This window comes from Dendropsophus ebraccatus, chromosome 3 (genome assembly GCF_027789765.1).
Source record: "Dendropsophus ebraccatus isolate aDenEbr1 chromosome 3, aDenEbr1.pat, whole genome shotgun sequence".
Classification (NCBI taxonomy): domain Eukaryota; kingdom Metazoa; phylum Chordata; class Amphibia; order Anura; family Hylidae; genus Dendropsophus; species Dendropsophus ebraccatus.
Genome location: NC_091456.1, coordinates 150,423,529 through 150,449,094, shown reverse-complemented (window position 1 = coordinate 150,449,094; position 25,566 = coordinate 150,423,529). Strand labels below are relative to the sequence as shown.

The following is a 25,566-nucleotide window of genomic DNA, read 5'->3' as shown; positions in this document are numbered from 1 at the left end:
TACTGTTGATTTAGATTAGATTTTGAAAGTTATAACAACAGTGACACTTTGAATTGTTAAATGGCTAGGTACAGAGGACACGTGTTTGAAAAACTTTTTATTTTTGCTGCTCTTATATGAAACAAAATACACATCTGAGGCTAGGTTCACATCTCATTTGTTCCATACAGTGGCAATGTGCATCCATGTATCCAATAAAATAAGTTCCAGAATGTGCGTACTTCTTTACCATATGCCTACATTCTTTTGACGTATACGTTGTGCAGCAATGCCCATGTCTTTACAAAGTATGCAAACGCATGGTTGACCGTGCTTTTGCATACTTTGTAAAAAAAAATATATATAATGATGCGTTCTAAGCAACATTTACTCACAAAGGGCACACATTGTGTTATTCAAAAGAATGGATACATTGTAATGTACATCCTTTTCTGATGTAAACGACGTGGACGTCCGATGCAAGATAAAAAAACAAGATGTAAACCTAGCCTTATTCTTACCTCCGCACGCTTCCCCTGTGTACTCCGGCATTGTCTCCCACGCTGCGACTGCCACTTCTGAGACAAACTAGTCTCTGGACTGACAGCTCACTGAGCCAATCACTGACTGAGACGGGACAATGCCCTGTGTCTTGTCTGATCAACAAGTCAAAAGTTCCCAGGTCCTACCTTAGGTACTGTATTTGGTGTGCATGGTACCCTTTGGTAATTATGCGTAATCTCAGGTATCCTACGGTAATGAATAGTCAAACAGGAGTTGTTTTTCACTCTGGCACACCTCACCACTCCTTCCTCCTCTCTCTTCTTCATGAATAATCAATGCTGCCCGGCCTCCTGCTCGCTCAGCTTTCAGCCAGTGTCTCTGATTGCAGATCAGTCCTCTGTAGGCAGGTTATGTCTGAAAGAAACTCTTAGATATAGTTGAATCTTTGATCCCAAATGTGTTGGAGCTGTGGTCTAGGGGTAACTCACCTGTCTATAGACCTGCCAGTAGTTCATTCTTTGATTCAAATACCCTGACTGCCTTCATTAATTTTTTTTTTTTCTCTATTTTCCCCTCATTGTATAATTTTTAAACCTATGTTCGCACACAGTACTTTGGTCAATATTTTGCAACCAAAACCAGGAGTGGGCGGCAGCTCAATAAAGGGACTGCGGCACTGGCATCGCCACATCGGTCTGTTAATGTAAAAAAACAAAAGCAATGTACCTGGTAGTACATTCGCTATAAAGTGACAGTCACCCCCTTTGTGCATTCTGACATCTCTACATAGGTGTAAAGGGTAAATTTAGCGTTTTTCATACCTTATTTCATATCATACGTATTGGTGCTTGTTCAATTAAAAAGTGTCCTTTTATTCACTGCAGATTGTATTAAGTGGCCGTGGCCTCGCGGCACTAGCGTCACTTAGCCCCGCTCACAACGGTACAGTTGGCCGACATAAAGGGGGTGGGGTCTAGACCTTTCGGCCAGCCTGTTCCAATGGCCGGCGAGGGGGTGGGGCCAATTGTGTCATTGTGGGCGGCGCTAATGCCGCGAGGCCCCACCCACTTTACACAATCTGCAGTTGATAAAAGATGACTTTTTACTTGAACAAGCACCATGACGTATGATATAAAATAAGCTATGAAAAACGCTAAATTTACCCTTTACACCTGTGTAGAGATCTCAGAATGCAAAAAGGAGGTGACAGTGTCACTTTAAGGGCTCCTAGTCATGCTTTATAGGTAAGTAATCCTGTATAAATAGACATCTATAGGTCCGTACTATAGCTCCCTGTGACTCTGATGTCTCATCTTATACTGTAATATAGAGTTTTTTCAGGGGGAGGCAGGGTTTGTGCCATTTTTCAGAATATAGTGTTATGGTGCATTTACACAGAGATTTATCTGACAGATTTTTTAAGCCAAAGCCAGGAACAGACTATAAACAGGATGCAAGTCATAAAGGAAAGACTGAGATTCCCTGTCTTTTCAAGTCCATTCCTGACTTTGGCTTCCAAAATTGGTCAGATAAATCTGCCTGTGTAAACGCACCATAAGGCTTTGTAAGAGGCAATAACCGGCTTGTTGCCCATTGTAGCCAATCACTGCTCAGCTTTTATATCTTCTGGCCAGTTTAGGAAATGAAACATGAGTTGTAAATGGTTGCAGTGCACAATATTTTCTGTCTTGCAGAATTGCTATATAAAATCTAGAAACTACTGTTTGGAGACTATTGATTCACCCACTTTTCGGTTGAAATGTGCACACAGCTTTATCTTAATACTCCACCCATAGTGAGTTTACATGTATGCTTTCGGTTTGTGGAGGAAGTCTGTAGCTTCAGTCTTTTTACTTAATGTGTTGTGAAATATGCTTTTTGGGTGATTGAGGAAGAAAAAAATGTCACCAGCAGAATCCAGGCACCCTTTATATGCTGTACTGTGAGGAGTGGGGTGGTTGTCAGCACTTAGTGAGGACTGTGATGATGACCCCCAGGCGACAATATTTTCCCTACCACTTCTCAGTTACCATACACATGGCAGCAGAGAAAATCTCTATACATATGGCATCTAATGCATGATGTATGAAGGAATCCTAAGGTAACATAAGATAGCGATAAATGTGTGTGTATGTGTGTACATATATCTATGCTGTCAGTTAAAACATCACAAACAGCAGTGTATACTTTCATCCGTGCTTCATGTGATCCAGCATCCAGGTCTCCCAACTGTATCTTTAGGCCTGCCTCCTCCAGCATGATTCACAGACAGAGGAGGCAGGGCCTGAAGATACACCTAGTAGACTAGAGACCTGAATGCTGAATCACAAGCAGAGCAGACGTAAGTATACACTGCTGCTTGTGATCTTTAAACTGACAGCACAGATATATACAGATTTATGGTGTACTTTTGCAGACTGCATGAAAGATACAATGATCGTTCGTGCAGCCTGGGCCCATCACTTTGTCATACCATGTAAAGGCACTGCAAACTAGTGCCAATCTCCCTGATCGGTGTTCTTTGGGGCCCTGTAGCCGACAGCTCTGCTGGTCTAAAAGGACCTAATAAGCTGCCTTTTAGATTGGAAAGATTCCAGATCTGTCAGACTGGCTCCAGGCTCTTTGATAACTTTTGAAATGGTCTAGACTAATGCTGCGTTTACACGGAACGATTATCGTGCGAATTCGCACAATAACTATCGAATTCGAACGATAATTGTACGTGTAAACGCAGCGAACGATCAAACGATGAGCGAGAAATCGTCGTTGATCGTTCACAAAAAAATCGCAGATCGTTCCGTGTAAACTTTCGTTCGCCAATTTACCCAATGTGTGAGATAGGCTTAAGCAATTGCAAAACGAGTTTTCCGTACGATATATCGTTCCGTCTAAACGCTGATCGTTATTAAAAAAAAAATAGTTACTTTGAAAATGTTAAACGTACGATCGGGCGAATTATCGTTCCGTGTAAACGCAGCATTATGGTCCTTTTCGCATGTGAGTGATTACCTGCTTGTGTAATGGTACGTTTACACAGAAAGATTTATCTGAAAGATTTTGGAAGCCAAAGCCAGGAATGGATTTGAATAGAGGATAGATCCCAGTCTTTCCTTTATGACCTGATCCCTGTTTAGAGTTTTTTCCTGGTTTTGGCTTCAAAGATCTGTCAGATAAATCTGTCTGTGTAAACACAGCATAACTACAGCTAATAATCAAACGAGGAGTGAGAAATTGTAAATCATGGTCTTTCAACATTTCTCAAATCATCACTGGTCGCTTGCTAATGATTCGCAGATTGCTTGGTCAAAACCAGTACTTCTCAAACTGTAAGGCTGGCCTCATCAGTGAGGCGCCCCCTAGTTGGTGAGGCCCAGCTGGGGAGCCAGTTTTCACAACAGTAACTATGATCTGCTTAGTCCTTTTTCTGTTAGCAAAAATCTCCATTTTAGCAACATTATTATTTTATTTCATACTTGCTTTATTATCTAGAGCTTGGGAGATAGGTGAAAGGTAGCCCTAGCATTATTTTTAGCTTTTAAATGGACTTTCAGCACAGATGGTGAGGTCCAGGTACCCTCTTTGTCATTCTGGTGAGGCCCAGGCATTGCCTTGGTCTGTTGGGTGAGGCTCCAGTAGAAAAAGTTTGAGAAGCACTGGTCTAAACAGTCTTTTGCAGATGCATCCGAGAAGTCCGGCAAAATTTTTTATTTAAGTATTGTATTGCACCCAAAAGTTATACAAATCACCAATATACACTTATTTTGGAAAATGCCTATAAAGTACTTTTTTCCCTGGACTTACTGCTGCATCAAGGCTTTACTTCCTGGATAACATATGGATGTCACTTCCTGGATAAACTGGTGATGGCACGACCCGACTCCCAGAGCTGTGCAGGCTGTGGCTGCTGGAGAGAATGATGGCAGGGGGACGCTGAGGGACACAGGGCACTGGAGGGACACTGAGCCATCATCCTCTCCAGCAGCCACAGCCCACACTGCTCTGGGAGTCGGGACGTGACATCACCATGTTATCCAGGAAGTGACATCACCATGTTATCCAGGAAGTGACATCACCATGTTATCCTTAGCCTTGATGCAGTAGTAAGTGCAGGGAAAAAAGCACTTTATAAGCATTTCCCATAATAAGTGTATATTGGTGACTTGTATAACTTTTGGGGGACAATACAATACTTTGATAAAAAATTTTGCCAGACTTTTTTCCTTTAAGCGATCCTAAATTGATCATAATTTTTTTTCCCCCCCCAATGATTTATTTCTTTGTCTAAATGCTGATCAGCATAAAAAACAGATTGTCGCTTCAAAATTGTTAAACGATCGATTGAGGGATTTATCGCTCTGTATAAAAGGACCATACGTTTAGGTATTACTTGGATTATGTTATATTGATATTTTGATGCCATTTTTAGTAATGTGCTTGAGTTTCAAACCCGATTCGAAATTATGGTCATATAATTTGTACCCCAGGGCTGCTTTTACTGAATATCTACATTTCTTTCAAATTTTGTTTTATTGAAAGTTTTTCATAAAAAACAGAGAAAAAATAAGTAAAAATAAACTGGTGAACTATATCAATAAATTGAATTGCAGATGACGAACTTTGACCGTCATGTGAGAAAAAATTCACAATCATAATAATAATACAGGGGCAATCTCATACTGTGAAAATATGAAAAATGTACAAGTGTATATAACGTTTGGGAGGTCGTCATAAGTATTAATATAGAGAAATATTTTATAATACTACATCAAAAAAGGGAAAGAAGGGAAGGTAAGTGGGAAAGGGAAGCAAAGAGGACAGAATTAACTAAAAAGGGGGATAAGGGAACAAGGGGTGAGGGGAAGGGGGAAAGGAAGAGAAAAAAAGGGGGGGGGGGAAGAAAAGTGGTAGAAGGGGCCTCCTTCTGATGAATATCTACATTTCTTTGTGTTCAGTCTGAGACATCATTGAAATGCCGCAGACCAACACTGTCATTTTAGTTGTTCTGTCAGTAATGGTGTATCCTGCCTTTACTCCCCCCCTTAGTATGTCATGGATTTGATTTTTCTTCTTATTGTTTAGCACTGAACACTGTAAATGTTTATTATATTACCTGAGTAATGCTGTTTTCTCTCTGTGAATTTCCCACCTGGCCTGCCCTCTGACCATATAGAAGTGTAGAGCCGGCCCTGAGTTGTGGCTAGTGGTGCGTCCTTATGATGATTGTGATCTGGAGGGGCAGCTGGGTCGGGCATCACAAACAATTGACATAATGAAAGGTTATGTATGGGAAACCACTGACGCCTTTTTTTCTTTTTTTTTTTCTTTTTTTTTATAAGAGGAGCACATTGTTTATCAGCGCTTGCTCTTCTGTCCAATAACATTGCCACTGAAAAGAGAATAAATTATCATTTCTTCTAAGTTATCAATAGTGCTTCATAAGCCAGCCAGACAACATGCCCTGTCACTGGATAGAGTTGTGATTTCTTTAGTGTTTGTTGTAGGGTCTGCTATAGAACGGGTGTAATGAGTGTGCTTACTTTACATAAAAGGTTTCTGCTAAAATGCTAAATTCTGATCATCCCTTTTCTGTGTTTGGGCGGGTTCACACTACGGAATTCTCGCGGACAATGTCCGCGGAATTCCGTCAGCTGTCCGCCCGCACGGGCACGCGCTTTTCCTCCGGCTCCATAGACACCATTCTATGGGCCAGCGTATTTCGCGATCCGCTAAAAGAAGTGACATGACACTTCTTTCAGCATATAGCGGAATACACCGACCCATAGAATGGTGTCTATGGGGCCGTCGGAAAGGCGCCCAGATGTGCGGGCGGACAGCTGACGGAATTCCGCGGACATTGTCCGCGAGAATTCCGTAGTGTGAACCCGCCCTTTCTGAGAAAAAATGGTAACAACCACTATAGTTGCCACTAATATGCCCCGGACGTCTAAATAAAGGGGTCAGGAAAAATGGCCCAATATGAAGGCTAGTCCTGAATATGAAGGCTCAAATACATCTCGGGACCAGAATATGATTTTCCTTGAGATTTAAGTTTGGTTATAAATGTTTCCTGGTCCTGTTTATTTTATATTTCTTTTTATTTATTTATTTTTTTTTCAAGCAGTTGTCAGTTGCTAACTTGCCACCCTGGTCAGGTAGTGGTTTCTGCTGTTGGTGCTTTAGGGTGTGTTCACATGTACTTAATATACTGTGTATTTTATGCTGCAGATCTGATCAATAAAAATAAGTCCACAGCAGACTAAGTACATGCAAATGTATACTTAAAGTGGACCTGTCATCAAGAAGACAGGGGCCAAGACGAGAACTGTTCAGAGCAGCAGAGGTTTTCTGTGGGAATCCCCATAGAAAACCTCTCCTGCTTTGGACAGTTCCTGTCTGGGACAGAGATGTCAACAGAGAGCACTGTGTCAGACTGAAAATAAAACACCACTTCCTGCAGGACATCCAGCAGCTGATAAGTATGGGAAGACTTTTTAGATTTTTTAATAGAAGTAAATTACAAATCTATATAACTTTCTGACACCAGTTTATTTGAAAGAAAAAGATTTTCACTGGATAACCCCTTTAAGAATTTATTATTTGCAGTGATTTCATAGAAACTGAATGTCCCATCAGTTCTAGTATTATAGGTTTCTAACTTGAATTTCATGTACATTTTAGAGTCCTTGTTGCAAGTTTTTGTTTTAGGCCTAGAGATATAGCTGACAGCATATGCCCACCATTAGTTCACATAACTACATTGTTTGCACTGTTTTATTTTGTTATCGGAACAAAAAGCCTGTTGTACCCAATAAAGGGAGAACTCTAAGCAAATGTAATAAACCAGGGAGGACAAGGGCTGGTGGGAACATAAGCCTGTGTTCACACAGAGTTTCATTGTACTACTGCAGTATCTTTACAGAAACTATGCAGTACTGCAATGAAACTGTGTCCTTGCAGTACAGTGCCAACGCTTATGGTCACTCTTTGGTCTCCTGTATCTTCTGGGTTCCTGTTATGTCACCTCCTGGCAGGAACTAACCGCTCAGCCAATCGGTGACTGCAGAGGTGCCCAGCCTCAGTCACTGATTTCCGGTAGTTCCTGCTGGATCGTGACCTAACAGGATATACACTCAGACCAAAGGGTGACAGTGAGCAGTGGCACTGCACTGTAGGGCCATTGAGACCAGTTAGTGTCGCTTCATTGTTATGTTCCTACCACCCCCTCTCCCCCCGTTTTTTCATTTGCCACGAGTACTCCTTTAATTTTAATGGCGTCCATTGGCGTCCTAAATCCATAATTTTCAGTGAAGATAAAACAATGTGTAAAAGAATGAAGAAAACAGGCATAGTTTGCAAAAGCAGGTTGTAAATAATGAGCATGTTAATTATTTGGACGATCATAATCAATTACTGATGTTTTATACAGTGTGTGCACTACCAGCCAGTTTCCCATTGACTTTGGCTGTTATATAGTTACATAGTTAATAAGGTTGAAAAAAGACAATAGTTCGTAAAGTCAGCCATGCCCTGCTTATATACAGGTGCCTTAAACTGTACACAGTATTCCATGTGTCATCTGACCTGTAATTTATAAAGAGGCAAAACTAGTTCTCATCTTCAGCATCTATGCCTTCTTCGATGCATAATGGTTTTATTAGCCTTGGCAGCCGCTGCTTGGCACTGATCACTAAAGTTGAGTTTACTGTCCACCAAAACCACATATAGTTTTCTAAAGCTTTTTTACCCAAAGGTTTATTATTTGGTGCATAATTGTACTTCTTATTTCTACGGCCCAAAAGCGTAATCTTTATTTATTAATTTATCCACATTAAACTTCATTTGCCATTTCTGTGCCCAAGCCTCCAGCTTCCCCAAATCCTTCTGTAACATATTATCTTTCTCCGTTTTGGTTACTTTACCCAGTTTAGAGTCATTTGCAAATATGGAAATTTAATTTTGTAGCCCCTCTACAATGTCATTAAAGCATGGCTACTGTCTTCCAGAGATAGCACCACTCTTGTCTCTAGTTCAGGTGTGGTTTACAGTCAAAGGGGTTATCCACCTAAGGCTGCATTCACACATTCCGTGTGGAACACAGAACATGTAAATGCAGTCAAAGAGGGAAAAAATGAAATGCTAGGTGGTCTTACTAGCCAAGACCCCCTGAGAATTTTGAGCCGTCTCCTGTCTTCCTAGCTGCTGCTATTTCTGAGTTATAAGTTTTTCTAAAAGCAGATCTATAACCAAGATAGTAAACTACATTTCCTATCATGCATCCCCCTGATTGGTACACACCCCCTTAGCGTTCTTTCCTGCCCACTGCTGTCATTACTATTGAACAGTAAAGACAGGCCTTTTTTTTTTTTTTTTTACTGATTTTGCATCGCATCACCTCGCATGGTGTGGCTATGTGCTACATAACAGACATCTGTTTACCTGGGGTGGGGGGTGTAGTGTAGGCTTATATCTCTGCTTGCTAATTGTGAATGAAAATATTCTAGTTCCATCCAGACTCTAAGAACATGCACTTACAATATGCAAAGCTGTGACACAAGGACCGGTACATATGCATTAACTGACAGCAAGCAGAGAGAGAACTGTAACTTTTCATATTACAGAAACCTAGGCTCAGGGACACATGTAAGTTTATGGAAGCAGCACAGGTGCATGGAGATGATGCAGATGATGTCTCCTAGGGGTTGGGTTACCAAGTCAATAGACAGCTAACCGGGCCCCCAGAGAGGAGATCACATGTTCTGTGACCACAAAGGGAGGGGGGGAAGGGGGAGCTGTGCGTGGTCAGAGTGGACCTAGAGTAGGGGATTTTACATGTCTAAAGCTGTTAAAAATTAGAAAAAAAACAGGGAATGGGTGCAAGATATGTTATACATGTATATAAGATATAGGGGTGGTATTACTAAGGGGGATTGTTTATAATATTGTTTTTATTACCTGGATAACCCCTTTAAGCTCAACAAAATTCAATAAAAGTGAGATGCAAAACCTGCGCCAAAACTGGAGACAAGAGTGGTGCATTATCTGGACAAAAATGAGCATGTTTGTTTAGCACTGGATAACCCCTTTAAAAGAGAATTTAGAGAAAAGGTGAAAAATCCAGGGGGGCAGGGGGTGATGGGAACATAAGAAAAGCACAATGCTATGGGGCAATTGCACTTGTACTTGTGTGATGGACAACCACTTTTTTTTTTTTTTTTTTTTTAAAGTAAGGTGGCATATTTTTATTTTCCTATTAGCTCATGGCTTTAATTTCCTGTAAAAAAAAAAAAAAAAAAAAGTGACAGATTAGTAATTTAAAAAAATGTTAATTTTACTGTGTGTTTTTTTTTTTTTTTTTTCTTTACCCATATGTGAAAATGTTAAGCAGTGCTGCACTGCCCTGCTCCCTGACTGTGTAATTCTAGCCTGCACCCATTGGAAGGGATTCTTTAGATAATGAAACCCTTGATTTGGTGCTTCTGGCTTTTTATGCACCCGCTCTATCTATGGATGATGCAGCGGACACGCCAGCGTGCCTCTGTATTATGTTTATTTCTAGATGCACAAAAGGTAGAAAGATCCATACTTAAGTACTGTGCAGTTTACAAAATATAAGGCCCCCTGCAAAGCCGTCTAAATCTTCGGAAAGTGGAATATTTTCACGCATGCTGTGCTTTATTTTTGTAATTGGGTTTTTAGGTTCGTAGTGGGAGGTATGTTTTGAGCGGGCACCTATTTTTATAAAGCAGCCCCGCTGTGACAGTAATTTGGAAACATGTAATCCCTAAGCTTTGAATTCTATGTCGGATTTCTTGCAGAGTTTAGCTGATTGTCCTGATTGTGTGAATGATCAACTTGCCTAATGATATAGTACTCCAGACAGGAAGGGGATTTCTGGGCTGCTAGCACCTGCTACTTGTGCTGCATACATTGTCTGCTGCCTCACAAAGGTCCTAATAGAGGGACTGGTTAAGCCGGCGTAAAACAAAAGACGGGCTGCAAAAAGTTCCCTCTAACATCTGAGATCATCAGGATACATCGGGGTATATGGCCAATATTGATTTCATTGTTACAATAGGAAATGGGTTATTATATACATGTAATGAACTTTTTTTTTTTTTTTTTTTTTTTTTTAAGTAGGTGTTAGCTATTTGTCATGCTAACATATTGAGCTCCTCTACTTTAAACTAATTCTCATGTACACATCTTATAGTATACCAGCCAACATGCACTCAAGTTTGTGCTCTATACTTTCTATGTCCATTATACTATATGTAACATTTGCCACTGTCCCTCCCCAATTTGAAGGGAATCTATTAGCTCTATACCTTGCCCAGAGCTGCAGCTGATAAGGAGATGATAAATGATACCTGTCTCTTAGCCGAGAGCTGCTTGCAACATTATAAAATCATGTTTTCTTCTAAGCTCAAAAGTTGTAGAGGATGGGCTGAGCTGCAGCATGCATGCCTCCTCTCCCCCATCCCTTTTCTGCATGATTGATGTACAAGGCTCAGTGCTGGAAGCCAAACAAGGAAGGGAAGAGTAGAGAAGAGGCATGCATGCTGCAGCTCAGCCCATCCTCTACAACTTTTCAGCTTAAAAGAAAAACATTTAATAATTTTTACAAATCTGCTATAAGGAAGGGATCATTTGGGATCTTCCCATCAGCAATCTGCACATTTCTGCTGCTCTGAACATGATACACAGCGGACAGATTCCAGATACTAAATACTGCCATATAAAATTTGATGCCAAGGTTTTTCTATCCCCCATTACAGTTGCTACTATGATGGAACCCGCCATGTTACTTGTGCTTGCCACATTGCAGGACCACCAGTTACATTGGCTGGAAAAGCCATAAAAGCTGCTGAGCTTTAACCCACTTCCCCCAACATCCCCCTTCTCCCCTTATTGTCAAAATGACCCATAACACTGGCTGAAATATATAGAAATAGTAAAAAATAAATAAATAAAATAACAAGATAGAAAACCTTTTACCTATGTGCCATTTGTAAGTCTAGTTATTAGCATAGTCAGTGGTAGGAGTAGTCATTCCAATGTTCTGTATCTCTAGTTATCAGGCTAGTCAAATGTTAGGAGTAGTTGTTCCTATGTACTTTGTTTCTCTAATCACATTGAACTTATGGGATCCATAGCTACTAAATAATTCCTCCTGGAGGTGACTGGTGCGGGAGAGGGGGGGGGGGGGGGTATGTTACTTGTTTGCGCATCTTGGACAGTCTGCCACATGTCTCAGACGTTACACTTGATCTGCTCTATGTAAACAGCTGACACGTTGCAGGTCATTTCATCCAGCTGAAATAATTCTTCCCCAGCAGTCGGGATCCTTTCTTATACAGTAAATCACTTATCCCTGAGGATTCACCCTTACCCGCAGCATCTTCTCTCCTTTTGTCCTCCTCACCCTATCACTCTGCATCGCTGCCCCCTTCAGGGAGGCATCATTGACAAGCAGAAAAAATAAGATACAATGGAGACAGACAGTAGGCTGGATGAGATGTGGCTGGAAACACACTGACACACTGACATAGTTCCTGACAGCCAGGCACGCTGCCTCAGTGACAGACTGGATTCTATATGGTGACAGACCTGCTCAGTCAGTGTAAAGATTACTGATCATCATCATATGTATTTTTGGGGTCTAGCGGGACTTGACAGATTTTCTGCTGCTCTGACACACTGAGCTAGCTATTAGTGATCCGTAGCCTGGTTTTTCACTTTATTCTACATTCTATAGAGTGGCATGAATGAAGCCTGAAGAAGCTGCTGTTTTCATGTATGGCCTCAATACCGGCCAGGCTTTCCAGCTGTTAGATGCTGGAGTGGCTGTATGGAGCGAGAAATGAAGCCTGCACATCCCTCCTGGATGACTTACTGGCCAATAATAAATTCATTCTGGTTCTATAAAGTGGCAGAAAAATGGGATAGAAAAAAAAAATACTCCTCGACCTAGCTTGGTAGATCTAAATGTGTGTTGGTCTCCCCCAACCTTTTTTTCAGAGACGTTTGCAGTATGATCTAGATTGGCCTCCTTCAGGCAGTTTTATGATGTTTTACTTGTGAAGTAAAAAAGGCAAACATAGCTGCTTTCTTCTATAAACAGCCCCCCCCCCCTTGTCCTCAGGTTGGATGTAGTATTACAAAATATTCTAGGGAGAAAAACCAGTCCTGGTAGCACACCCATCCTTTTGCTTCTCAGCACTATATACTACGAACATCAGGAGTTAGTTACATTTTGATCAAAGTACATAAACCCACATGCTGCTTTAAGGTTCCTGATTCGTTTCGGTCACTAACTAAAAAATGGAGCAGCCCCTAGTGGCGACCGCCATTACAAAAACAACAGTGCCAGAGGGAGGAGTGACCCAGTTGCCCTGCAGCCCCAATGCTGCTAGAAAGAGCCCCCCGGGGCTCTGGGCCACACCAACCCAGACACCATGCTGCCACAACAATGGCACTCCTCCCCCACCCAGGTGGTTTTAATAATATACTACAGTTCAAAAGTTTGGGGTCACCCAAACAATTTTGTTTTTTCCATGAAAAGTCACACTTATTTACCACCATACTTTGTGAAATGAGTAGAAAATAGAGTCAAGATATTGACAAGGTTAGAAATAATGATTTGTATTTGAAATAACATTGTTTTTACATCAAACTTTGCTTTCGTCAAAGAATCCTCCTTTTGCTGCAATTCCAGCATTGCACACCTTTGGCATTCTAGCTGTTAATCTGTTGAGGTAAGCTGGAGAAATTGCACCTAAAAGCAGCTCCCACAAGTTGGATTGGTTGGATGGGCACTTCTGGCGTACCATACGGTCAAGCTGCTCCCACAAAAGCTCAATGGGGTTCAGATCTGGTGACTGCGCTGGTCACTCCATTACCTATGATAGAATACCAGCTGCCTGCTTCTGCTGTAAATAGTTCTTGCACAATTTGGAGGTGTGTTTAGGGTCATTGTCCTGTTGTAGGATGAAATTGGCTCCAATCAAGCGCTGTCCACTGGGTATGGCATGGCGTTGCAAAATTGAGTGATAGCCTTCCTTATTCAGAATCCCTTTTACCCTGTACAAATCTCCCACCTTACCAGCACCAAAGCAACCCCAGACCATCACATTACCTCCCCCCATGCTTAACAGATGGCGTCAGGCATTCTTCCAGCATCTTTTCATTTGTTCTGCGTCTCACAAACGTTCTTTGTGATCCAAACACCTCAAACTTGGATTCATCCGTCCACAACACTTTTTTTTCCAGTCTTCCTCTGTCCAATGTCTGTGTTCTTTTGCCCATCTTAATCTTTTTCTTTTATTGGCCAGTCTCAGATATGGCTTTTTCTTTGCCACTCTGCCCTGAAGCCCAAAATCCCGCAGCCGCCTCTTCACTGTAGATGTTGACACTGGTGTTTTGCGGGTACTATTTAATGAAGATGCCAGTTGGGGACCTGTGAGGTATCTGTTTCTCAAACTAGAGACTCTAATGTGCTTATCTTCTTGCTTAGTTGTGCAACGCGGCCTCCCACTTCTTTTTCTACTCTGGTTAGAGCCTGTTTTTGCTGTCCTCTGAAGGGAGTAGTACACACCGTTGTAGGAAATCTTCAATTTCTTTGCAATTTCTCGCATGGAATAGCCTTCATTTCTAAGAACAAGAATAGACTGTCGAGTTTCAGATGAAAGTTCTCTTTTTCTGGCCATTTTGAGCGTTTAATTGACCCCACAAATGTCATGCTCCAGAAACACAATCTGCTCAAAGGAAGGTCAGTTTTGTAGCTTCTGTAACGAGCTAGACTATATAATATATATTATAATATTTTAAAACCACCTGGGGGGGGGGGGGGAAGAGTGCTAACCCAAGGCAAAAGAAAACAGGTGACAGAATATATGAAATGATACTCTAGGGAGAAAAACAGACATGTAGTATTACTTCTCTATTCTATACATGATCTATAAATCACATAAACCTATCACAGAATGTTTGTGCATTTAAGCCTTACAGAGTTCTCATTAAAATGTCATAGTTCTCTTACATTGCTGCAGGTAAATTAAACACTTGCGGCCGGGTTCCCCTACATTTTATGACCAATAGTTGGGAGTCCTAGCAGTGGCTTTCCCTATACTCTCTTTCCCCCAAGATAAAACATCCTCTGAAAATAAGGCATAGTGGAAGATTTAAAGGATAGCTTAAAGAGTAACTGTCATGTTTTTTTTTATTGCAGAAATCAGTAGTATAAGCGATTTTAAGAAACTCTGTAATAGGTTTTATCAGCCAAAAAAGCCTCCTTCTGTACTCAAGAAGCAATCTCCCAGCCTCCTCCCCTGACTTCTTATCTGTGCATTATCAGGCAAACACGTCTTCATTACAGAGAAGCCAGTGAAGACGGGTTCTGCTCTCTCCATTGTAAGCCTATGAAGGGGGGAGGGGCTGAGGGAGCAGGAAGAGGTGACATGAAGGTCAGCTGTTTGTAGACTCTCTGGGCACCTAAACAGCAGGATTCAGGTGTCAGAAAGGTCAGTGCTTATCTATGAACTTACTGAGGGAAGATTGCAGGGTGTTGTGCTTTGCAGAAATCCTCCGTGCTCAGTCACTCTTAACAGCCCCTCCCCTCTCCATAGCCACCTAATGGAGACAGAAATCCTGCTTCATCTGATGTGAGGGGGGAGGCTGGGAGATTGCTTTTTCAGTCCAGAAGGAAACTCTTTTAGTACATAAAACCTATTACAGAGTTTCTTAAAATCGCTTGTACTGTTGATATTTAATGTTTTCAGAAAAATTACCCTGAAATGACAGTTACGCTTTAAAGTGTCACTGTCATTATAACTTTCAAAATCTAAATCAACAATAGATGTGAAATAAAACAAGTTTGCAATATACATTCATTATTTTTTTTTTTATAATGCTGTAAAACAAAGCTGAACTTACCAGAAATTCAGGTCCAGTCTCCTGAAGGCAGATTTTCTGACTTTCTGATTTTTTTTTTTAGTTGTAGAAAAGAAAAACAGACTAAACACAGAAATTCCGTCAAGTTCAGAAAGTCACGGCTCAATGTGTCCATCAAGCACATGACTGCCCTCTCTGTGAGTGCTCAGATGGCCTGGGAAACACAGGACTTCCTGTTTTCTGACTCTTTGAGAAAAAAGAGAGTCAGAAAACAGGAAGTGTCGTGTTCTCCATGATAACTAAAAGAAAATAATGTAAATTGCAAACCTGCTTTATATCACATTTACTGTTGATTTTAGATTTTGAAAGTTATAATGACAGTGGCACTTTAAAATGAGGCATCCCCCTGAAAATAATCATATAACCTACCAGGGTTATGTGGGTTTGTGATGACAACTACTGTACAGTATATAATAAATGTTCAAATTTTTTTTGTTAATTTTTTGTGAATTCTTCATGGAAAAAATAAGACATCCCCTGAAAATAAGAGAGCGCATCTTCGGGAGGAAAAATTAATATGACACTGTCTTATTTTTTGGGAAACACAGTAATCACCCTGTGATGGGGACCGTCTTGCTGGAAACTTTTCTTAAAACAGAAGTCCCTTTTAACCTTGTTAAACGGGTATTCCAGGACTAATTTTTGTTACATTTTGCTAGTGCTAGTCATACTTTTTCTCTGTCTTTGAGACACGGTATTGGAGCAGGACCTGTCTTTTCGAACAATCACTGGTTGCAGCAGTGCCTTGTCTCTGCCAGCGATTCGCTGAACAGGTAGATCTTGATCTGACCGATCTAGTCAGAAGCAGGGAGGAAAGAGCAGCAGGGGCCCAGTATAAGCTGCAACAGGAGTTGTGGGGGGCGGGGGGTAGGTAAGAGTAACTTTTTTTATTCACAGCAATACCAGTAAAATGTGTAAACAATAAAAAAAAAAATTATATTTTTTTAAAATCCTGGAATAATTCTTTTAGGGTGCGTTCACACCTACCGCATCCGCAGCTTATTTTTCCGCGGAAATCCGCAGGTCTGGTAGTGCAGATTTCAACCTGCGAGAAATCCGCGTATGTGTGCGTTTTGCGGTTTTTCCGCAGCAAGTTTATCGCAACTGAAATGTCCGTTTAAAATGTCTCTCATTCTAAACGGACATTTCAGTTGTGATAAACTTGCTGCAGAAAAACCGCAAAACGCACACATACGCGGATTTCTCGCAGGTTGAAATCTGCACTACCAGACCTGCGGATTTCCGCGGAAAAATAAGCTGCGGATGCGGTAGGTGTGAACGCACCCTTAAATTGCATTTACATTTCAAGCAGCCCTATATAAAGCCAGGTCATTTTTTCTAACACCTTTCCTGGAGAACTCTCTTGCAGTATTGGCTATGATCCTAAATATGTCCTAGACTGGTTGTACTCAGCTGTATTTGGCTCATTACTTTGCATTAGTATTTGTAAGCCAAAATCAGAAGTGGAACCTACGGAGGGAAAAAAAAGTATTGGAACCATATCCGTGTTTAGGACCCCCTCCTGGTTTTGGCATAAAATTACTGATGCAAAAATCTGAGCCAAGTCCTGTGAAACCAGCCCTGGGCTGTACTTACACACCCCGTTTCTGTTACTTTATGTTAGTGATTACTGTAGTGCAATGTATAACAACATCACTTGTCCACTAGTTCAATGTATCCTCTTGAAGAATGTTATGTTTGTTATAATTTATAGTCCCTTGTAAAAGGGACCTGTGGCAGAATAAGTATTTATACCACCCCACCAATAATAAGAGAATACCAGAATTATATTTATTTCTTAGTATGGGTAAATCTGCCGTCTCTTCTTGCCGAACTAAGCAGTATTAAATCGATGTATAATGCTCTATTTCAAGCATGAAATATGAATTTTCTCATGAGTGCAGTTGAGCACTTCAGATTTTAATGTATCTCACAAATGGTGCTTGAAAGTTAACCATACAGATCCTTTTGATTTTCCTATCCGGCCTCTTCCTATTTGGCTATATTATTGCTTGGGAATATGCATGAATTGGATGTCTGAGCTTTAGGATTACACGAATGCTTAAAGCGTAACTGTCACGTTTTTTTTTTTTTTTATTGCAGAAATCAGTAGTATAAGCGATTTTAAGAAACTCTGTAATAGGTTTCATCAGCCAAAAAAGCCTCTTTCTGTACTCAAGAAGCAATCTCCCAGCCTGCCCCCCCCCCCTGACTTCTTATCTGTGCATTATCAGGCAAACACGTCTTCATTACAGAGAAGCCAGTGAAGACGGGTTCTGCTCTCTCCATTGTAAGCCTATGAAGGGGGGAGGGGCTGAGGGAGATGAGGGAGCAGGAACAGGTGACATGAACAGGGCCGGCGTCAGCACCCGGCTGACTAGGGCAAGTGACGGGGCCCCCAGCGCCTCTAGGGGCCCAGCAGGGGCATTGCTCGTCTGCTGGCTAATATATAGAACGACCCAAAGGAGATTTCACTGGGCTGCAGGGACTAAAGGGTACCCGTGTAGTTAGTCACACTCTATACACCGTTTCCCTGCACCGCCTGCCATGAAGCAGAGGCCACAGCCTGTATGTGATCCTGCAACTGCATGCTGAAGGCTCACACAGAAGCCAGCACTGGACGGCTGGATCACAATACCTATGGGAGAGGAAGGGGCAGGGGAGCTGGCATGCTTCACATCCACCAGCTGTGGGTCAGTGTGTCCATGGTACCCGGGACACCTCATAAAAGGGAAAAAAAACACAAGTAATGTTTTTATACACTGAAGTTTTAGCCCAATTTTGGTAGAAACACCCAGGTCATTACTACACTGTACACGGAGGGTGCAGGACTTTTTGTGACATCCCAGTTACATGATCAAGGTCCTCCACCATTCAAGCCCTGGGGAACACCAGGGCTGAAACAATTAGCGGTGTGTATAATAATGTGTAGTGTATGCTGTATATACTGTATAGTGCATGTAGAGGATATAGTGTACTGTATGCTCTTCTGTATAGAGTGCATGCAATGTATGCTGTATGGATTGTCTATGTATTGTGGGGTGTATGTATGGTGGGGGTGTATATCATATGTATAATGTATTGTGGAGTATATAGTGTATGCATTGTGGGGTGTATACTGTATGTATAGTGTATGTATTGTGGGGTGTATACCATATGTATAATATATTGTGGGGTGCATAGCATATGTAATGAGGGGTGTATACTGTATGTATTGTGGGGTGTATACTGTATGTATGTATTGTGGGGTGTATACCATATGTATAATATATTGTGGGGTGCATAGTATATGTATTGAGGGGTGTATACTGTATGTATAGTGTATGTATTGTGGGGTGTATACCATATGTATAATATATTGTGGGGTGCATAGTATATGTATTGAGGGGTGTATACTGTATGTATAGTGTATGTATTGTGGGGTGTATACCATATGTATAATATATTGTGGGGTGCATAGTATATGTATTGAGGGGTGTATACTGAATGTATACTGTATGTATTGTGGGGTGTTTATTATATGTATAGTGTGTGTAATTGTGTAATGTGGGGTGTACGTATACTTCATGTAATGTGTGCTGTATGTATTGTAGGATGTACATATAGTGTATGTTGAAGATATTATATAGTGAATGTTGTAGACTAGAGATGAGCGAACCTGGAGCATGCTCGAGTCGATTCGAACCCGAACTTTCGGCATTTGATTAGCGGTGGCTGCTGAACTTGGATAAAGCCCTAAGGCTATGTGGAAAACATGGATATAGTCATTGGCTGTATCCATGTTTTCCAGACAACCTTAGAGTTTTATCCAAGTTCAGCAGCCCCAGCTAATCAAATACCGAACGTTCGGGTTCGGATGGACTCGAACCCGAACTCGGTTCGCTCATCTCTATTGTAGACATATTGTGAGGTTTATGTGTTGGTAACCCATGCGTGTGACACTGCACAGGAAACGGGACAGAAGTGTAGTCACTGCTTCTCTCAGAAAGTCAGTCCCACTCCCAGAAGTCTGCCTTCAGCCTCTGGGGTGAGTGAGACTGCAGAGCAGGGAGGCTGGGCACCAGCAGTATGGGAGCCTGACAAACCTTCTGTCTATGGCAGTACCAAAATTAGGGGGGCGGCCACTCCCAGGTCCACACAGGCAGGTGGCCCACTGAACACTGCACTCGGAAATGCTGTCTGCAAAAGAAATATGCATCGGCTGTAGTGGATTCTTTGCTGGTGTCAGCCTTTAACTGTATGAGCTCCTGAGGAACACATACAGTTAAATGCGGTGCTATGATTTACAGGACAAAAAAAATCTTTGGCTTTTTGCCCTGCCAAACAATCTTGTCCAAAATGTCCAGAGGCGGAAGCATTCTACCTCCAACCACAAGAGGCCGCTGTCCCCGTCCAGCACCTCTGTGCTTGTAGAGCGGTAAAGAGCTGATGAGATGCCGGAAGTTTTCAATGCTGTGGCCACATGATTTGCTCCACAAAGGGGCCCGCTGAGGCTAATTTGCCCAAGGGCCCCCGAAAACCTGGAACCGGCCCTGGACATGAAGGTCAGCTGTCTGTAGACTCTCTGGGCACCTAAAACACTAAATTCGGGTGTCAGAAAGGCCAGTGCTTATCTATGAACTTACTGAGAGAAGATTGCAGGGTGTTGTGCTGTGCAGGACTGCTCCGTGCTCAGTCACTCCTCACAGCCCCTCCCCTCTCCATAGCCACATAATGGACACAGAAATCCTGCTTCATTTGATGTGAGGGGGGAGGCTGGGAGATTGCTTTTTTAGTACAGAAGGAAACTCTTTTAGTACATAAAACCTATTACAGAGTTTCTTAAAATCGCTTGTACTGTTGATATTTAATGTTTTCAGAAAAATGACCCTGAAATGACAGTTACGCTTTAAGTTCCAAGATACACAGCGGCATACTTTTTTTTTTTTTTTTTTTTTTTTTTTTTTTTTGCCTGCTCAGCCAGTAATGGGCTGTTCCTTAGCCGGGCTGTGGCGCTGGAGCTAGAAGAGCTGGCTGCGTGGTGTACCCGGATTCCAGCCAAAAATGACAGCCGGCAGCAGGAGACAAGAGTGGACCGGTTTCTGGAAGTTACCACACCCCCATGCCTGCCTTGTTTATTTGTTTATTTTTGTGGAACTTCTCCTTTTAAATAATAATAAAGAATATATTATATTAAATATATTTCTCAGGATTACTGGCCTGCTTTCTACTATGTCATACTTTGAGCCCCTCCTCCACTTCTTGCCTTACATGATTAATGTGCACACACTGGCAGCCAAGCTCTGTATATCAGTCGTACAGGATAGGGAGGAGGCATGCATACTGCAGCTCAGCGCAACTTGTACAGTTACGGTGGGCTGTCTATGATTTTATAGCTTTGCAAACAGTCATCAGCTATGGGACAAGTATCATTTGTTTCATATTGAAGTGTGTTATGGTTACGTCTCCATTTAGTTGATGTGACTTGCTCAAATGTATCTGAGAAAGTCACACAGATAAAGGGAGTCATGCTGCCATTCAGTTTCTCAATTCCAGTCCTCATGGCCCACCAGCAGGTCATGTTTTGAGGATTTCCTTTGTATTTCATGGGTGATATAATTATACTTGGTGCAACAGGTATTATCACAGGTGTTCATTGTATGGGATATCCTCCAAACATGACTGGTTGGTTGGCCATGAGGACTGGAAATGAGAAGCACTGTTCTAGGATATAGCATGTAAGTATTTTCCTTGTAGGTGGAACCTCTTCTCCTTTTCAAACATTTGACATACAAACAAGAAACAGAAAATTTAATAAAACACAAAAACAATAATAAAAAATAGAGGAAAAAATATAATTACTCTCCTGTTAAACAAGGTATTCCAGGGGGTATTTTTTTTTTTGTTAACTGTGTAGGCCCAAGCTAATGGCAAAAATCTATACTCTTCTCATACTCCCCAGTACAGAAACATTGCCACCAACCCAATAAGTGGCAGAGGGGGGCGCTGTTATGTCTCTAGAGCACAGGGTGCTGAGTACGAAAGTAGTCTCATTACCTATATCCTTTGCGCCGTTTTTGTAAGTTTTGCAGTTTATAATTAGGTGGTTTGTTACATTGGACTGAGGCTACCACTCTCAGTGCAGTGATTGGCCCCAGACAGCCCGTCCAGATGCATCTAACCTGCTGTTAGTTTCTCTTTTAATATACACATTGTTAGAATGGAGGGTTGAAGGCTACCAGAGTTCCCTTGCGCTGCTCATCTCGATGTCGGAACAATGGTGTCTTGCAGCCTCCATAGACATTTCAATGGGATTTGCTGGCAGTACCTTTTTATTTTCAGCATTGGGGCCCACAGCTTTGGTTACAGGCTTCAGCTGCAGGACCTGCAGTAGTCCACTTATTGTCAACATGTCATTTGCTAAAGAGTTTGTCCGAATGAGACAACCCCTTCAAGCTAAACCATGAATTTGTTAATCTTTTTATGTAAGGAAGATTTATCTGTATCGGTTGCGGTAACCGTGTACACCGCCTCCACTGGTCTACAGATCTAATTAACATTTTTATGAGGATTATTTTTTTTTTCTATGCCGAGCCCTTAGTATTAAGTCGGACACGTAGAAACAAAGGACGAATGTCAATTAAGAATCTGTTTAAGCAATTTACATAAAATGGTGAAAAGAATTACAGTCTGTTTTGTTTTATCTACAGGAGTGATCAAAAAGGTTGATGTCCATTTCCTCCTTACTATTGTTCTTCTTCTTCGTTGATTTAAGTATGGCACAACTCCAACCAGGAGGCGGTCCGGATGAAAAGGAAAAAACAACAGCATTAAAAGGTATATATTTTTTTTTCTTTTATAATTTGTCAACAGGCCATTTTTTTTTTTTCTAAATTAACATGAAATATAGGTGTTGGTATAATGTAGGATCAGGCGGCTCCCAAGAAAACAAAGCAAAATGTACTAATAGGTTACTAATAAGTGCTGCTTAAAAACCTTGATTCATGTTTCCCGCAGTGTAAATCATACCTATGTAGTCGTTCCTCAGCTGCTAAGTAGTTATGGCTGGTGGGGAACATGTTTTGGAAATCGCGCCTCCCTGGGAGCGTTGGAGCATAGGAGCCTGCAGTGTAACAGAGGAGCCATCCCTTAGCACCGGCACACCCAGGAGGGCGTGATTACCAACAATGTTTCACATCGGCCGTGACTACTTGGCAATAGGGGACCACCCCAATGCCTAAATAAGTATGAATTACGTATGGAGCAGGACATTTACAAAGTACATTTCCTGACAATATGAGTAACGCTGAAACAGTGCTGGCTGCTACATAAGGCTATGTTCACACAACGTATATTTTCTATTAATGACTGCCATTGTTGCAAATTGCATCACTGGCCCTGATTAATAGAAATGTATGTTGCATTGAAGCCAATGGAATCACGGCTGGAATGTATACACGTAGTATACTTTTTGGCCGGGATTCCAAGGGGCTGTAGGAAAAACTGACGTGTCAGTTTTTTGAGCCCGCTGTTAATTAAATAGCGGCCCCACAACACTGACAGTTCACACAATGGAAAGTGCAGCTCTGGCTGCACTTTCCATTTTGTGCTATGTTAAATTGGGATGCCGGCACACCCGAATGCGCCCCCATCCCAATTCAACAGAAATTAAGTTCATCTGGCCGGTACTGCAGTACCGGCCTGGATGAACCTTACTGACACCGGCTGTTCTTTGACACGGCTAGGTCAAAGAACGTCCGGTGTCTTACTGTGTGTGAACCTGGCCTAACACTGTATTTATAGCTGTAGGCATGATTTTGTCTTGATTGGTTCCCTTTGAAATAGGATGAGACTTCCTGTCTATGGTGATAAGGACGAGGCTTCGGTAAAGAGTCCTAAATAGAGATGAGCGAACCTCAAGCATGCTAGAGTTCATCCGAACCCGAGTGCTTGGCATTTGATTAGCGGTGGCTGCTGAAGTTGGATAAAGCTCTAAGGTTGTCTGGAAAACATTGATACAGCCAATGAATATATCCATGTTTTCCCACATAGCCTTAGGGCTTTATCCAACTTCAGCAGCCACTGCTAATCAAATGCCGAATGCTCGGGTTCGGATGGACTCGAGCATGCTCGAGGTTCGCTCATCTTTAGTCCAAAAGTATTCTAGTGCAAGGTAACTTCTGCTCACAGCTCAGTCTTTACAGCCCTTACCTTAGAATGACCTCTTTGAAGGTTACAGAGTATGCTCAGTAATGTTTCCATGTTTCAATGTGACATGTCCTGTCTATTGTTGTGTATGTCCATGAGGCATGCAGTTACAGCTAAAGTCAATTGAAAACCACTCTGATTCTCTTGGTTCAAATTTTAGTGTCAAAACAGTCCATGGAAAATAAACCATTGATGTTGGCTTGTGCCAAGGACCGCTCCCTATGGCATCTTTTCAATGTTTGATGGCACTGCAGTCATTTCCAGTTGTTACCTCCTTATTAAACATTGCATTGAGGATTGGGTTGGGCACCTGTGGGATTGCTTATAGATTTCTATCTGGACGTCTATATAGGAGAGCATGTGTTTGTAGTTTTGTAAGGTAATTACATTTTCTTTTGGCTGTCAAAATATTTTCATTATGCGCCTTAATCCTTAGCGCCGTATATCTCCCTCCCCCATAACCACCCTCGTTTTGGTAACATACATAGCTACATAATACAAGGTTATACCTGGCATGAGGAGACATGGGAAATCTCCACAAATGTGCTATGGAAATGATTTCTCATTTAGTTTCTGCTATGCATTTAATTACAGAAGACTGAGAAAATGTGCAGTGCTGTGATAGAAGTCAATCAGATGAACCTGGGGAAACTAATCTGCTCATGGTATACTTATTATTGCAGCCATTGTAAGTCTAAGTAGGATTTAGTCAGTTCAGTGGGTCAAGTGCAGATTTCTTTCGTGTTCTGATGTAGTTTTCTCATTCTAATCAGTACAAATATGGTGTAATCTTGTTTCTCTTTTAATGAGTCATTGGCCTTTTCTGAACTGAAACTATCTTGAGTATTTTATCTTTACCTCAAGGTGCGTTATTGCTGAAGAACCGTATTTATTTTACATTACAAAGCTGGGTTTGGAACCCATTAAATGCCGAAGGACCCCACTTTCTTACTGGATATAGCAGGAATAAGGTCTCCCACTTTCCTTGTGCCTAAAGTGTTGGTCAGAGGATACAGATTTTTCCCATCCAGGAGCCAAAAAACTGTCTAGCCCCTTTTAAAAGTGTACGTCTGAGTTTTTTTCCCGTTCTGTCGAGGAAAACCTAAAAAAAAAAAAAAAAGAAAAGAAAAAGGAGAAAGTCGAGCATGAAATCCATCCATTTTCTCCTTTTTTCCTTTTCTTTTCCTTCTCCTTTTTCTTTTCCATTTGGCAACCTGAAGGTCTCCAGGTGTTTCTATGCACAATCCAAGACAAGCCCATGATTGGAAGCTATGCTACACAGAACAGTGTTGAGCACAATTATGGTGTAAGCGGATTTTTTCAGTTTTTCTTCTAAAAAAACCAAAAAGGTTGTTCTGTCAAGGAAAACCTAAAAAATAAAAATGGGGAGCGATCTATTCTCTGCTAACCATCAAACGTCAGTAGTATTGGTGGAACAGTAGATGTACTCGCATCTTGGAGGGGAGATGGATCCAACTCATACACCCCCCTCCTCCCCGCTGCCAAGATCACACGTAACCACAGTCACTCCGGTCTCCCAATACCGCACTGGTCTGTACTGGGATCTACTTCTTCACCAAACGTGTAGTCTCTGAGAAGAGATGATTTCAACTTCTCTTTGCAGCCAAGGTCTTACGTGCCCGCAGTTGCTCAGGCTTGACTTGCAGTTCTGACTTTGTACCGGAAACAATCTCCCTACCACTGTAAGTGTTAGGCAATGGCAGCTATAACTGCATATACTTACAGCAGCTCTCTGTGTACCCTATAGAGCTAAAGTCAGACTCCCCTCCTTCAGGCTGTGCTGCCCTACTCTGTGGTGATTCTGTCCGTAAGATGGCTATCATGTGACCATGTCCCACCCCCAACGTCCACCTCTGAGCCTTTTTATGTCACTGGGAACGGGGCATGGTCACATGCTCCTCCATGTCGGCCATCTTATGGACAGAA

At 41.7% G+C, this 25,566-nt stretch overlaps 1 protein-coding gene across 2 annotated transcripts in view; it reads left to right on the top strand.

Annotated features, from left to right (window-relative positions):
• ARB2A (ARB2 cotranscriptional regulator A) overlaps window positions 1-25,566 on the top strand; it is a 356,477-nt gene that overhangs the window by 9,482 nt on the left and 321,429 nt on the right. For both annotated transcript variants that reach the window (XM_069962913.1, XM_069962914.1), the window contains one exon: window positions 22,122-22,248. In XM_069962913.1, the coding sequence (XP_069819014.1) occupies window positions 22,140-22,248 (109 nt within the window). In that variant the 5' untranslated portion in view covers window positions 22,122-22,139. The remainder of the gene's footprint in view (window positions 1-22,121; window positions 22,249-25,566) is intronic.